We start from the raw sequence: 17,008 nt of genomic DNA on the forward strand, positions 1-17,008 counted from the left end.
CCCATGGACTGCAGTGCACCAGGCTCCCCTGTCCGCGGGATTCTCCAGGCAAGAATACTGGAGTGGGTTGCCATTTCCTCCAGGGGCTCTTCCTGGCCCGGGGATTCAAGCCTGTTCCTTGAGTCTCCTACACTGGCAGGAGGATTCTTTACCCCTGCACCGCCCGAATGTAATTGTTGTATCTGTTTGTTGTGCTCAGTTGCCCAGTCATGTCCAACTCTCTGCGACCCATGGACTGCAGCATGAAGTCCAGGTTGTATCTCTAGTAATACTTTTTGTTATAAAATCTCATGAGTATAGCCATTCTATCTTTTCCATAGTTGGTGTTTCATGATATATTTTTTTCCAATACTTTTATTTGTGATTTTGAATCTGAGGTCTGTCTCAAGACTTCCCTGGTGGTCTAGTGGTTATGACTTCGTGTTTCCATTGCAAGGGGCACAGATTTGATCCCTGTTCAGGGAACTAAGATCCTGCATGCTGTGCAGAACAGCCAAATTAATAATAATAATAAAAAAATTATTTTTATTATTTTATTTAAAGTCTGTCTCCTGTAAAAGGGCTATTGTTGGATCATGTTTTTTTTTTATCCAACCTGACAATGTAATGATTGATTGGATTGTTTAATCCATTCACATATGTTAAATTATTGATATAGTTTGATTTATGTCTGCATTTGCTTTTGTTTTCTATCTCGTGTCTTTTTTGCCCCTCTCTTTTTCTTCCTTTATGTTTTCTTTTGTACTGAATGAATACTTTCTAATGTATTTTATTACTTCATTATTTTTGAGGGTTTTTTAAAGTGATTGCTCTAGGGTTTAACCATATACGTCTTAAGTTTTCAGAATCAGCTTCAGATTTAGACAAGCTTAATTCTTGTACTATATATAGAAATAGTACTTCTATACCCCTCCCCTTTTATGGTATTATTGTTATGCATATAACATTTACTGTCACAAGCCTAACTACACTATTAGAATTATTACTATCTGTTGTCATTTTCTCAATCTGTAACACCTTTTCTCTTACATATGTCCTTTGTGCTATTACTAGCACATATAATATGCATGTATTGCATTTCTATATGTTATAGGCCCAATAATACATTTTGTGTATATTATTTTATACCATTACTTTTTCCACCAGCTAAGAGAAAAATGAAAATTAGGCATTTATATTGTCTTTTATAATTACAGTTATATTTACTAGTGCTCTTTGTATATGTCAGTTTTAATTACCATCTGAGGTCACTTTGTTTCAGCCTAAAGAATTTCCTTTATTTGTTCTAAAGTGGATCTGTTAACAGTAAGTTCTTTCAGTTTTTGTTTATCTAGGATGCTGTTTCACTTTGTTTCTGAATAACAGCTTTACTGAATAAAGGACTATTGGTCCACAGTTTTTTCTTTGAGGACTGTGATTATGTTATTCCACTGCCTTCCTGTCTTCCATTGTTTCTGCTAAGTTAGCCTTTTATCATATTGGGCTTCCTTTATAAGTGACACATTGTCGTTCTTTTGCTACTGTTAGAAGATAAACTGAGGCATATTAAAAATTTTAAGAGTCTGAGCAAAACTTGGTTAGAATTGGGCAGCACCAAACTGGAAGTGATTAGGAGCTCTCTAGAGGAAAGACTTCCATGGAGGAGAGGCAGAGCAAGCAAGGAGTTACTTGCTTGGCTATAGCATAAGAATTTGCTTTACTTGGAAAGAAGTGGCTCTGTGTGATTAGCTGTGCTTGGGTTTTAATCTCTTAATGTTGAGAGACTTATTGGCTTAGGGTTTCGTGTGATTATGTAGTCTCCTAAGGCACTAAAGCCACCTCAGTCTAATGGCCTCTCTGTTTATTTAATTTAATGCTACCTTCCATATTTTCTCCTTGTCTTTGACTTTTAGCATTTTTTTATGGTGTGTGTTTTAGGTCTTATTAGATTAATCCTACTTGGAGTTTGTTGAGATTCTTGGGTGTGTAGGTTATTGTTTTTCAATAACCTTGGAAAGTTTTTAGCTACTATTTCTTTAAAGACGTTTTTTCCCCTCCTTTCCTCTCCTGGTACTCCCATTTCGTGTGATTTATGGATTTCACAATGTCCTACATTTCTCTGAGGCTTTGGTTTTTTCCTCCTTCATTCCCTTTTCTCTCTGATGTCAGCTTACATACTATCAATCACTGTATCTTCAAGTTCACTAGTTCTGTCTTATGCCAGTTCAGATCTACTCTTGAGCCCTTCTAGTAATTTTTTAAAAACTTTAAGTTCTGTGAATGTATAGTTCTGTGACTGTATAATGTGAAATTTTAGTTCTGTGAATGTATAATGGCTACTTTGGAATCGATTCCCATAAATCCAACGTTTGGTCACTCTCACAGGTAGTTTCTGTGGCTACTTTGTTCATGATGTATACATGGGTCATACTGTCATACTTGCCTGTTCCTTCACATGCCTTGAAATACTTTGTTAGAAGCTGAATATATTAGATTAGATATTATAGCAACTCTGGGTATTGGTCTGCCACCCTTTCGCTGATGATGAAGGCTTGTTATTGTTGTCTGTTTATTTGTTTAGTAACTGGCTGGATTCTTATAGTGAAGTAGCCTAAGGCCTTGAGGACTAGGAAGAGAGTTTGAGGTCCGAGTATTTATTCTAAGGGAGCCAGGCCTAGGGTAGAGCTTCTGATCCACTTTCCTGTGCCTGAGCCTCAGCACCAGGCATCTGGAGGCCAGAAGAGAAATACACAGGTCCACCCAGCCCTTCGCAGAAAGAGGCCTCTGTGCAGGAGCTAAATACACAGGTCCACCCAGCCCTTCGCAGAAAGAGGCCTCTGTGCAGGAGCTGGGGGCTGGGGGAGGGAGCCCTGTGTTCTGGCTGCAGCAGTCCAGTGTGGAGTCTCTGCCTTGCTGAGTGGGGAGGGGAGAAGGAACGAGCCGTTTCCCACAGACTCCTGCCTCTTTTACTGAATTTTCATACACTTAATAGATATTTCTTTTTTATTTTTGTTTTGAAGACTGTTTCTAGAGGCTTCCAATGATTGGGAGTTATTATATAGTATTGACCAGTTGCACTGGGAAGTGGGTCAGTGGAACTCCTCCTTCTGGAAATCACTCTCCTATATGCTGCTACGTGATTTTAACATCTTTTAAGAAGGGTGGGTGAACTTTTAAGAACCCTTCAGTTCAGGAGATTGCAATACTTCTTACTTCAGTCTTACAGACTTGGGATGTAGAAATTCATGTTTTAATCAGAGTTAAGGAATATGTAGATCTGTATAAAGAAGACCCAAGGATAAAAGGGAACTTATATATTCTTAATCTTCACGTTGATGTATTTTCTATGAAACTCACATTAGTAATAAATTATACAGGCATACCTCAAAGATACTGGCTTCAGTTTCAAACCACCCCAATAAAACAAATTCTGCAGTAAAGCGAGTCACACAGATATTTTGGTTTATCAACACATAGAAAAATTATGTTTATGTTTATACTGTACTGTTGTCTGTTAAGTGTGAAATAGCATTATGCTTAAAAAACAGTGTATACAGTGGAATATTACTCAGCTATAAAAAAGAAAACATTTGAGTCTATTCTAATGAGGTGGATGAAACTGGAGCCTATTATACAGAGTGAAGTAAGTCAGAAAGAAAGACGCCAATACAGTATACTAACGCATATATATTGGATTTAGGAAGATGGTAACAACAACCCTATATGCAAGACAGCAAAAGAGACACAGATATAAAGAACAGACCTTTGGACTCTGGGAGAAGGTGAGGGCGGGATGATTTGAGAGAATAGCTTTGAAACATGTATATTACCATATGTGAAACAGACCACCAGTCCAATTTCTATGCATGAAACAGGGCACTCAAAGCTGGTGAACTGGGACCACCCAGAGGGACGGGATGGGAAGGGAGGTGGGAGGGGGGTTCTGGATGGGGGACACATGTACACCCATGGCTGATTCCATATATGGCAAAAACCACCACAATAAAGTCATTAGCTTCCAATTAAATAAATAAATTTAAAAAAAAACAGTGTGTATACATACTGTTGGAGAAGGAAATGGCAACCCACTCCTGTAGTCTTGCCTGGAGAATCCCATGGACAAAGGAGCCTGGCGGGCTACAGTCCATGGGGTCACAAAGAGTTGGACACGAATGAGCGACTAACACACATACATACTTACTGTAATTAAAAAATAAACCTGTTATAAAATGGCACCAATAGACTTACTTGACACAGGGTTGCCACAGACCTTCAATTTTTAAAAAACTCAGTATCTACGAAGTGCAATAAAGCAAAGTCTGATCAAACAAGTCATGCCTGTACCTAACCTTGCAGCAGTTGTTAGTTGTAGACTATTTGCTTATTTTCTTTTGTGCTGGTTAGGACTTTTGTTTACCCAGATGTTTTGCAGATGTTTATCTCTAAAGCATCCACTCCTAACACATTTGTTTGCTCTATTTTCTGTCTCTCTGGAGTGATTTTACTTTAGTGAAACTGGTCCTTGATGTGAGAAGATGAGGGAATAGGTGATTCGCCACTTCCTTCTCTCCATCAGGGACACATGTCTCAAGTCCCTTCTGTGTACTCAGAGAGATCTAAGGCATGATTGCTCTTCAAGATATTTATTATCTAATGGTTAGATAAGTATATATTAATACTTTAAAAGTAAACCACAAGGTGTGATTTTACAAGCTTCCCAAGAAGGAAAGGGCTTCTCAGGCGGCACCAGTGGTAAAGAACCCACCTGCCGACCCAGGAGACGAAAGTGATGCAAGTTCGATCCCTGGGTCGGGAAGATCCCCTGGAGGAAGGCATGGCAACCCACTCCAGTGTTCTTGCCTGGGAAATCCCATGGACTGAGGAGCGTGGTGGGCTATTGTCCATAGGGTCGGTCGCAAAGTGACTTAGCACACTCAAGAAGGAAGAGGGCCCGGGATGGGGTTAGAGACCTGCAGAAAGTAGAAAAGGTTTACAACAACCAAATGTTTAACATGTAGAAATTTAATAAACAAAGAATTGTGTAAGCAGAGTGAGAGACAGCATGGTATGGTAATCATCCTGGGAGTCCTGACCCCACCTCATTTTAACTCCCTGGCTAGGGTTGGGCAAGTAACTAAACTTGTTTGTGATTCAGTCTCTTTAGGTAATGAAAATAAGAACTGAGCAACTACAAAGGATAGTTGGATGAACCAAATGAAATAACACATTAGAATAATGCCTAGTTACTATCCTCATCACCGTGGTCTTGATCACAGGTTTTCTGAGCCCCAGTGATTTTTGGATAGTATTAATTGGTAGTGTCATCAGACTTCATGGAGGTCAACATATCTCCAGTGTTTAATAAAGTTTTAAAAAGTTAAGTATGCCTTCATAAAAGTACACACCTCATTAAGTATACAGCTCAATGAATTATCATGAAGTGAATCCATTTATGTAGCCAGTACCCAGATTATGGCAGAAAACAACAAAATTCTGTAAAGCGGTTATCCTTCAATTAAAAAATATATTAATGAAATAAAAGAAATCAAATCACACAAAACTTTCTCCTCATACACATTTCTGGCCATTCCCCATTCACCAAAGATGACCACTGTTTTAGTTTTATTGCCATAGATAAGCTCTGCCTGGTTTTGAACTTTATATATATATATATATATATATATATATATATATATATATATATATAATCTAAGTGTATAGTCTTCTATGCTTTGTCTTTTCTCATTATCTTTGTGAAACTCATTCATGTAGCAGTGAATCCTGTAGTAATTCTTTCATTCTTTTTGCTGCATAGTATTTCATTACATGAATATCCTGCTGCTTATCCATTTTTTCTTTGCAGTTTTTTTTTCTCTCTTTGGTTACCTGACTTGGGAACATCATATACTCTTGTGTTCTAGATATGAGTCCATTGTATTACATTTATCTTTTCTCTTTGGCTTGTTTTTGCCTACCTTTATTGATGTTCATTCATTAATAGAAATTCTTAATACTGTTACAGATCAGTTATGGTTGAAACTTTACCTTTGTAATTATTGCTTTGTTTAGCTTAGGAAACTTTTGCTTGTCTCAAAGTCATGAAGTCAATTAATTTCTAGAAACTTTATTGTCCTACCTAGTTACATCTTAGAATGGAATTTTGTACATGGTGTGAGATAATGGTAAAGTTTCAGTTAGTTTTATATAGATATCCAAGTTGTCCTGCACTATTTCTTGGAATTATTTCTCTATTTTCTTTCATCTTCCCTTGATTAATTTCTTGTGCCAGTACCATAATGTTTTAATTATATAGCTTTATAACAAATCCTCATTTCCGGTATATAAACTCTTTATATTTTATTTAAGATTTGTTAGGGATGGGCTATGTTTGGCCCTTTACATTTTACTGTAAGTTAGGAACTATCTAATCAATTTGCATATGCACATTCACAATTCACACACAACCTCCTAGGATATGATTGGGATTGCTATGAATCTATAAGTCAGTTTGGAGCAAACTGACATCTTTACAACAGTGATTTTTCCAATCCATGAACAAGACATCCTTTCATTTATTTCAGTTCAGTTCAATTCAGTCGCTCAATCGTGTCCGACTCTTTGTCGCATTGCCTGCAGCACTCTAGGCCTCCCTGTCCATCACCAACTCCCAGAATTTACTCAAACTCATATCCATTGAATCAGTAATGCCATCCAACCATCTTGTCCTCTGTTGTCCCCTTTTCCTTCCGCCCCCAATCCCTCCCAGCATCAGGGTCTTTTCAGACGAGTCAGCTCTTCCCATCAGGTAGCTAAAGGATTGCAGTTTCAGCTTCAGCATCAGTCCTTGCAGTGAACACCCAGGACTGATCTCCTTTGGGAAGGACTGGTTGGATCTCCTTGCAGTCCAAGGGACTCTCCAGAGTCTTCTCTAACACCACAGTTCAAAAGCATCAGTTCTTCAGCACTCAGCTTTCTTTATAGTCCAACTCTCACAAGCATACATGACTACTGGAAAAACCATAGCTTTGACTAGACAGATCTTTGTTAGCAAAGTAATGTCTCTGCTTTTTAATATGCTGCCTAGGCTGGTCATAACTTTTCTTCCAAGGAGCAAGCGTCTTTTAATTTCATGGCTGCAGTCACCATCTGCAGTGATTTTGGAGCCCGAGATAATTAAGTCTCTCACTGTTTCTACTGTTTTCCCCATCTATTTGCCTTGAAGTGATGGGACCAGATACTATGATCTTAGTTTTCTGAATGTTGAATTTTAAGCCAACATTTTCACTCTCCTCTTTCACTTTCATCAGGAGGCTCTTTAGTTCTTCTTTGCTTTCTGCCGTAAGGGTGGTGTCATCTGCATATCTGAGGTTATTGATATTTCTCCCAGAAATCTTGATTCCAGCTTGTGCTTCATCCAGCCCAGCATTTCTCATGATGTACTCTGCATATAAGTTAAATAAGCAGGGTGACAATATACAGCCTTGACCAACTCCTTTCCTGATTGGGAACCATTCTCTAGTTTCATGTCCAGTTCTAACTGTTGCTTCCTGACCTGCATACAGATTTCTCAAGAGGCAGGTCAGGTGGTCTGGTATTCCCATCCCTTTAAGAATTTTTCACAGTTTGTTATGGTCCACCCAGTCAGAGGCTTTGGCATAGTCAATAAAACAAAAATAGATGTTTTTCTGGAACTCTCTTGCTTTTTCAATGATCCAGTGGATGTTGGCAATTTGATCTCTGGTTCCTCTGCCTTTTCTAAATCCAGCTTTAACATCTGGAAGTTCACAGTTCATGTACTGCTGAAGCCTCACTTGGAGAATTTTGAGCATTACTTTACAAGCGTGTGAGATGACTGCAATTGTGTGGTAGTTTGAACATTCTTTGGCATTGCCTTTCTTTGGGATTGGAATGAAAACTGACCTTTTCCAGTTCTGTGGCCACTGCTGAGGTTCCCAAATTTGCTGGCATATTGAGTGCAGCACTTTGATAGCATCATCTTTTAGGATTGGAAACAGCTCAACTGGAATTCCATCACCTCCACTAGCTTTGTTTGTAGTGATGCTTCCTAAGGCCCACTTGACTTCACATTCCAGGATGTCTGGCTCTAGGTGAGTGATCATACCATCATGATTATCTGGGTTGTGAAGATCTTTTTTGTACAGTTCTTTCATGTATTCTTGCCACCTCTTCTTAATATCTTCTGCTTCTGTTAAGTCCCTCCCATTTCTGTCCTTTATTGAGCCCATCTTTGCATGAAATGTTCCCGTGGTATCTCTAATTTTCTTGAAGGGATCTCTAGTCTTTTCCTGTTCTATTGTTTTCCTCTATTTCTTTGCATTAATCACTGAGGAAGACTTTCTTATCTCTCCTTGCTATTCTTTGGAACTCTGCATTCAAATGGTTATATCTTTCCTTTTCTCCTTTGCCTTTCACTTCTCTTCTTTTCTTAGCTATTTGTAAGACCTCCTCAGACAGCCATTTTGCTTTTTTGCCTTTCTGTTCTTGGGGATGGTCTTGATCCCTGCTTCCTGTACAATGTCATGAGCCTCTGTCCATAGTTCTTCAGGCTCTCTGTCTATCAGATCTAGTCCCTTGGTCTATTTCTCACTTCCAATGTGTTATTGTAAGGGAGTTGATTTAGGTCATACCTGAACAGTGTATTCTCTTGGCAAAACTCTGCAGCCTTTGCCCTACTTCATTCTGTACTTCAAGGTCAAATTTGCCTGTTACTCCATGTGTTTCTTGACTTCCTACTTTTGCATTCCAGTCCCCTATAATGAAAAGGACATCTTTGTTGGGTGTTCGTTTATTTAGGTTAACTTTATTTCAATGAGATTTTTCAGTTTGTGGTTATGCATAATTTGTTAGATTTGTTCCTAGGTGTTGATTCTTATTGTGTTGTTTTGAAAGTGTATATTATATAGTTATTTATTTCTAGGACATAAAGTGTTAATGTTTGTGTATATTGCTGTCATATCCACCATTTTGTTAAACTCGGTTATTAATTCTGTGATTTTGTCTTTAGAGCCTTTTGATTTTTTTGCTTACTCAGTCATTCGATTTATGAAGAATGACAGTTTCTTTCTTTTTAGTCCTTTGGGGCAGGGAGTGGAGGGGGGCATTGATTATAATGGCCAGAAACTCCAATAAAGTGTTAAATAGAAATGATACTAGATATCTTTTCCTTGTTGCTTATCTCAGAGCCAAAGTTTTCAGCATTTTACTACTAAGTATGGTATTTGCTATATTTCTTTTGATAACTTCCTCTCACATAAAAGAAGTTTCCCTCTATTCTTAGCTTACTTAAAGTTTTTATTGTAAGTGTGTGTTTTCTGCATTTGTTTAAGTGATTATACATGTATTCTTCCTTATGTTAATGTAATGAATTAAATTGATTAATTTTCTAATGTTAAAGCCAGTCTTGGATTTCTGATATAAACCTAACTTGGTTATGAATTTAGTCTGATTTGATAAGCTGATATCTGCATTTGCACCTGTGTTTATATTGTGATATATTTTTTTATCAGAGTTTGTCTCAAAGAATGCTGCTCATAAAAAGAATTAAAATGTGTTTTCTTTTTCTTATATTTTATTGGAAAAATTTACTGATACAGCTATCCTGGCCAGAATTTTTATCTGTGGGAAGGTTTTTAGTTACAGATTCAGTTTCTCAAATAGTTAGGATTCTCTTGATTTTTCCATTTCTTCTTGTATCATTTTATCTTGATACATTATTTTTCTTAGAATTTATTTCACTTAAATTTTAACTGCATTGTTAGGAACTTAATTAGTTTTTTCCAGAAATCTAACCTTTGGTTTGGTTAATTATCTTGAATGCTGATTTCTATTATGATATTTTCCTTGATGCTTGGCTTATTTACAAGTATATTTGTTAATTTCCAAACATAAGTAATTCCCTATCTGTATTACTGATTTTCAGCTTAATTCTACCATCGTTAATTCATGTATCAGTACTTCTCAAACTGTCTTGATAGAGGACTTTTTTTTTTCCCCAATCTCTGTTGGGCTGGTAACTTTTGTAAAATATAACAAAAATGATTTTATTAGAAAATTAGAAAATTGAAGTACAATATGTGAGCTCTAAGCCCTGACTTTTCGTCATTCGAGTCTGCAGACACCTGGTGTTACTCTCGGCTGTAGGATTTCCGGAGAACTTGCTCTCAGTTTCCACACCTAGTTTAGCTCAGTGGGTCTCACTGTGGTTCAGTAACACCCGCACCCCAGCACTGATCCGTGGAACACAACTCAGGTAGCACTGCTTATTGTGTTTGAGTCTTTGAAGTTTGTTGAAACTTGCGTTAGAGCTCGGCACATGGTCGACTTCAGTAAATGTTCTGTGTGCTGTTTAAAAGGAGGTCACTCCGCAGTTGTAGGATGGAGTGGTTTTTGTATGTCATTTAGATCAAATATGTTCAGTATTTCTTTTTATCTAATTCTTCTATGGATTACTGAGAGAGGTGTATTAAATCTTCCATTGATTATGGATTTGTGTCTTCCCCCTTTAGTTCTGTCCTTGTTTTTTTTATATATCTTGAACCTATGTTATCAGTTCAGTTCAGTCGCTCAGTCGTGTCTGACTCTTTGTGACCCCATGAACCTCAGCATGCCAGGCCTCCCTGTCCATCACCAACTCCCAGAATTTACCCAAACTCATGTCCATTGAGTCGGTGATGCCATCTAACCATCTCATCCTCTGCCGTCCCCTTCTCCTCCTGCCCCCAATCCCTCCCAGCATCAGGGTCTTTCCCAATGAGTTAACCCTTCGCATCAGGTGGCCAAAATACTGCAGTTTCAGCTTCAGCATCAGTCCTTCCAATGAACACCCAGGACTGATCTCCTTTAGGATGGACTGGCTGGATCTCCTTGCAGTCCAAGGGACTCTCAAGAGTCTTCTCTAACACCACAGTTCAGAAGCATCAATTCTTCTGTGCTGAGCTTTCTTTATAGTCCAACTCTCACAAGCATACATGACTACTGGAAAAACCGTAGCTTTGACTAGACGGAGCTTTGTTGACAAAGTAATGTCTCTGCTTTTTCATACGCCGTCTAGGTTGATCATAACTTTCCTTCCAAGGAGTAAGCATCTTTTAACTTCATGGCTGCAGTCACCATCTGCAGTGATTTTGGAGCCCAGAAAAATAAAGTCAGCCACTGTTTCCACTGCTTCCCCATCTATTTGCCATGAAGTGATGGGACTGGATGCCATGATCTTAGTTTTCTGAATGTTGAGCTTGAAGCCAACTTTTCCCCTCTCCTCTTCCACTTTTATCAAGAGGCTCTTTAGTTCTTCACTTTCTGCCATTAGGGTGGTGTCATCTGCATATCATATGTTATCAGATATATTCAAATTTAAGATTGGCCCTTTTAACACTTTGAAATTTCTCCCTTTTATTGCTAGTGTTGGATTTTGCCTTAAAGTGTACTTCATCTGATAATTAGCATACCAGTGCCAACTTTACTTTCATTGGTGTATGCCTTTTTATATTGTTTAAGAAAGATGGTCTCAAAAAAAAAAAAAAGATGGTATCTTGTAACCAACATAGAGTTTCCTGGTTAATTTATTCATCAACCATATTGAGATATAATTTGCATACAATAAAATGTGTATTTAAATGCACGGTTTGATGAGATTTGACAAATACATACACCCATTGTAACACTAGCATAATAAAGACAGAGCATTTTAAAGTTCAAAAGGTTCCTTGGTGTCATTTCTCATTGCTAGTCTCTGCTCCATCTTGAGCAATCACCATTCTGCTTTCTCCCACTGTAGATGTGTTTCATGTAAGTGGAATTGTATAGTATGTACTATTTTGTGTCTGATTGCTTTGAAGATAGGAAGCAGTACAGAATGTTGGACTAATCACAGCACATTTCCTTATCTCCAGGATCTTGACCCTCAGGTCCTGGCTGACTTGGTAGACCTCCAGTGCCTTCATACTGATGTGTTTGAATTTTATTGAAGTCTTCTAGTTGGTATCAGTGGGAGGGGTGGTCTAAAACCTAATTGTCCATGAGAGCCCAAAGCTGAAGAGCTCCAGTAGTCATATAGTGAAAGTACAAAGGTTCAGAGATAAAGTATGAGGCTGAGTATTCTAATTCAGTGGAATCCAGATGATTCCCCCAAGAAATTTGAACAGGACTGAAAGGTTCAAAAGTGTTTTTTTTTTCCATTAAATAAAGGATATGTATCCTATATATTTTCTGTCGGTCGAGATTTAGTGCCAGAAACAAGGTGTTTTAAGCAGAAGAGCATTTAGTGCAGGAAATGAATGTTCTAAATTGTTGGGAGGTCTAAAGGAGTAAGTTTTAGACTTGGCTTACAAGAATGGCTCCACTGATAATTACAGAGATGCTCTGTCAGAGGAGCTACTCATTGACTGCCTCAGGGACCCCCACTAGAACTGTGCAAAAAGCTTAGCTGCTGCCCTCACAACACCACGGCCTCGCTTGCTAGCAGCAGTAAAAGAGGCCCAGCAAGAAAGCCTTTCTCTTTTCTGCTTTCCAGATTTCACAAGAGTGCCTCCCACAGATAGATCCTAATTTGAATCAAACACCGTTCAATGGGTATGGGTGTGTGTGTGTGTGTGTGCGTGCATGTGTGTGTGGTCGCTCAGTCATGTCTGACTCTTTGCGACCCCATGGACTGTGGCATGCCAGGCTCCTCTGTCCATGGAGTTTTCCAGGCAAGAACACTGGAGTGGGTTGCCATTCCCCTCTCCAGGGGATCTTCCCCACCCAGGGATCAAACCCGGGTCTCCTGCGTTGCAGGTGGACTCTACCAATGAGCCACCAGGGAAGCCCCCAGAGGGAATGTAGGAATTGTAGTTTTTGGCTTAGGAACCTTCCCAAGTTTTAGGAAGACAGAATAAGGGCAGTATGAGAATGGAACCGAAAGTTTCAGCCATACACATAAGTGAAAAGTCCAGTGTCCCTCTAACTAAACGAGGGTGAAGGGTAATTCAGTGTTACTCAGAATAAACTGTCAGTTGTTTCCTCTAGCATTCCCATCAATAAATATAATGTTTAATGAGACTTTCGATCTTCTGTGCTTTTTTTTTCCCCCCTTTCTGTTAACTGATCATATTATGGCCAATGATTGAAATATCCAGAATGCATTTCAATCAATTAAAGGTTATGTTTGAGTTCAATTGATATTTTAATATTTGTGGAGGGTATACAAGATGCCTGGCATTACCTTGGTAACTCTAAAAATGGAAACAGCTTATCACCAAGAGTGACATTACCTAATTCTGAGATCATTTTCAAAGATAATCCTGATACCAATTTATGTCATAACCAAGCGCATATGGAAACTCGCATCAATTTCATTTCTGATTCTTATTGTGTATTCAAGGTCGCCGCTCTGATACATTCGTTCCTTAAGTGTTTATAGCAGCTCAGATCTTGATATGAAAATGTCAGTGATCTCCTCAAGGGTAGAAAGCTAAATATAGCTCCTTGAGCATTGCCCTTACGTTGCTGATTTGTTTCCTGCTTCCTTTTTCCTTCTAAAATGGATGGTGTGATATCAGTAAAAGGCTCGGATAAAGTCAGGACAGTACACACACCAGTGCTGTCTAGATGTTTTTTTGTGTTGTTTGTTGTGAGCTACTGAGGTCTTAAGATGTTTTCAACAGCTGTGGATCATTTGTACTCAAGGCAGAGAATAAAAAAATAAAAACAAGCACAAAGAGACTGGTGAGCTGGGCTGTTAGCTCGAGCATTAAGCATGAACGTGTTCAGGACTAGAAGTTAGAAGGCGCATGATGCTTAAATGTTTTTAGTGTGACAGTTTGGGGCCAGTATTTTTATATGTAAGAGAGCTCCTGCTTGTCATTTATAACGATTCTGAATTTGAAATTCACCTAAATTTTCCTCTTGCTCTTTACATTAGAAATAATTCATTGTGAAGAACTCTGAAAACTGACTTCGTTTTGTTTAAGGCGCAGTGACTCCGTCTGTGCTCCATAAGTATGCTAATGGGACTGTGTCAGAGAGCAGGGAGCATACCCTTTAACGTTATTTTTATTATCACTGATTTATTATTTATCATAGTATTTACTAATATTTACCAATATTAGTAAAATACTTTTAGAGCTTGGCAGTATATAGTTGCCTTTTTAACATATTTTTGTGAAAATGTAAGGTTTGATAAAACTCTGAAGGCACCCTTGGATTGCTTCAACTCCTTCAGAAAGATAACTTCCTTCATAGAAGAATATTCTTTCCTTAAAAACAAACAAAAAAATACAGTCTTGGAGAAGGACCGTTACTTTACTTACCTAACCATCCACTTCAGAAAATTCTCTGGTCAGATATTCGGCATTTGAAAGGTAATGTCTGACCAGTGAAATGTTTGAGTGTGTTTTAAATTACTCCTGATCATAAGTTTCTTTATTGTTCTCAGAGATTATCATTAATGATTGTTAGGTATCTGTAGTGCTTCATTGAATGAGTTTAATTTATCCTGTTGTGATTTCTAGAGAGCTTATAAAATAATTTGTCAGGGCATGAATGTGTGGGGAAATATCAGAGAAGTCTAATTGAGTGTTTTTCTTTATTTGAGACTTTAAAAAATGTCAATAGTGAAGTGTCTTTTAATCCATTTTCTTCTCTGTCCTCTCAGGTGGATCTCCTTACTTAGCAATCAAAATTAATGAAGCCAAAGACTTGCTAGAAGCAACCACCAAACACTGATGGATACTCAGGGACCACTCTGACGGAGAAAAGGGGGACCTTATGAATACAGTCCTGCAGATTAATGTAGACCATGGCCTGCGTGATGTTCATACGTGTGCTGACCACAGTCGTTTCTTCCGTGACCAAGCTATGTAATAATAAAAGATGAGCAGTCTGCCTTTGTATTATCTTTCAAAGGAGCACATGAAAATTCTAGCACTGATCTTTCCCCCTTATTTTCTTCCTCCCTCTGATAGTCATACATTTGAAGTCCCCCCCTCCCCAGCACCTACAACAGTGTAGTTATCAGTAATATGATTGGAATTTGTGAGCAAGAGTGCAGAATTTCTTGCTGCTTATATTTATGCTCGCACTGTCCCTTGTTTCTTCAAAGGAATTTAGCACTCTGCCTATGTGAGATGCTTTAAATGTTTTGAGACGAAACCCTGACTGCCCCCCCAGGAAAGTGATCTGTAGCTTGATGGAATTTACAAAAGGGTGTTCTGTAAAGCAGTGGTTAGGAAAGAACGCTGCTCTCCCAGAGAACCCACGGCTGACGCATGAGAACTTAGGAGAGCTGCTAAAATGATTAAAGGTTTACAGAATGAGCCCTGTGAGGAAAGCCTGGAAGTTGCTGGGAGAAGTCTGAGGGATTCGTATTTAATTATACAGTCTTCTGGTACTGTGTATTTATTCAATTATTCATTCTACAAATATTTATTTACCACCTGTAGCGTGTGAAGCACTGTAGGGGTCCTCAAGAGTTCCAGGTGTGAACCAGGCACGGATCCTGACCCAAAGGAACTTACATTTAGAAGAAAGATAAACCACAGGAGTACTATTAGCGAGTCACAGATGATATGCCAAAGAAGTTCAAAAAAAAGAATATTTTACACTGGGCATCAGGGGATGCTTCATAGAATCAGTAGTGTAGAGCTGGGCTTTCAAAACAGTGAGATATACCATATGATGGGTGAGTCAGCTCTTCTCCTGAGATGAGTCAGAATTAGCAGAAAAAGGGTATATTAGTTCGATTGGAGTGCAGGGTTTCTCCAAAGCAGCGGATGAACACACAATCTGGAAGGGCTGGCCCTGTAATGTACAGTGCATTCAATTTCTTTTTTTTTTTTTTTTTTTTTGCTCAACACAGCCCCTGGTCATCATCACTTTACTATTCTAAAAGGGAGAAAAGAGACAGTCAGAATACCAGCATTATTTTCTTGTACTCCTTTGCACCGATGAGTTCATCCCAGGTTACTGCATTTCATCTATCCTAAAATGCTTTTGTAATAATCTAGATGCATCTTTCATTTTATAACATCCTGTAGTTAGGGAGTTCTCAGCACTGGTGATATTGACTCATTGAGCTGCTAATTCCTCCTGTGGGGTGCTCTCCTGTGTATGGTAGGATGATTAGCAACATCCTTGCCTGCACCTACAAAAGGCCAGGAGCGCCCCCTCCGTTGTGACAACTGAAAATGTGTCTAGATGTTGCCAAATGTTCCTTGGAGGGCAAAATTGCCCCAGGTAGAGAGCCACTGCTCTAAATGTTAACCGTGTTTTCCTTTGGTACATAAAATAATGGATGACCTGACTTAAAATTGATTCTCAGAGTCACTAAAATACGGTTCTTGCTTTAAAATCCCCATGTGTGTCACAGTTTTTTTGTGCTTTAGTATATTTTCCTGTCCACTGCTACCCCTGTACCTTGAATGCCCTCCTGATACCCAGATCTCCACGTGTTCAAAGCCTTGGGATAGTTCAAGGCCAAGCTGAAATGTCTGTCCCTCCTTTTCTGGTGCTTCCAGCAAAAGTAATCTCGTGAATTGTCAGCTCTCAGCAAACAAGGACCGTATCTGTCTTGGTCACTGCTACATTGACACTCAATAAATATTTGTTAAATGCACGAATATATTCCCGTAGCACTTTATTCCTCACGTTTGGTACCTTGTGAAACAACTCTTTGTGTAACGTGACTTATTTCTTCTACAAAAGTACAAGAACCTTTAGAGCAAGAATGTTATCATTTGTCTTTGTAACCTTAAGTGTGGAGCACTTGGGACTTTGTAGACATCATAAAGTTGTAAGTACTAAAAGAAATTTTTTTTGAATACTATGCTTCAAAAAATATTACCACTACTTTTGAAAGTTATGCTATGCAATATTGGGGTACCTGTTAATTGATACCATTTTCTAGTCCACACTGTGTTCATGAAAATTTAAGTCCCCAGCATTATCTTGAAATTTCCTTCATTCTGTTCTCATTTATCTGCTGAGTGTGTGCCCCAAAATCAGACAGATCTGGTTTTAAGTACTATCCTCCTCT

General features: G+C 38.5%; 1 protein-coding gene across 1 annotated transcript in view; it reads left to right on the forward strand.

Annotated features, from left to right (window-relative positions):
• DNAJC15 (DnaJ heat shock protein family (Hsp40) member C15) overlaps positions 1 to 16,588 on the forward strand; it is a 74,735-nt gene extending 58,147 nt beyond the window's left edge. The window contains exon 6 of the mRNA XM_020889502.2: positions 14,630 to 16,588. Within this exon, the coding sequence (XP_020745161.2) occupies positions 14,630 to 14,700 (71 nt within the window). The 3' untranslated portion in view covers positions 14,701 to 16,588. The remainder of the gene's footprint in view (positions 1 to 14,629) is intronic.
• Positions 16,589 to 17,008: the final 420 nt, after the last annotated feature.

This window comes from Odocoileus virginianus, chromosome 8 (assembly GCF_023699985.2).
Source record: "Odocoileus virginianus isolate 20LAN1187 ecotype Illinois chromosome 8, Ovbor_1.2, whole genome shotgun sequence".
Taxonomy (NCBI): domain Eukaryota; kingdom Metazoa; phylum Chordata; class Mammalia; order Artiodactyla; family Cervidae; genus Odocoileus; species Odocoileus virginianus.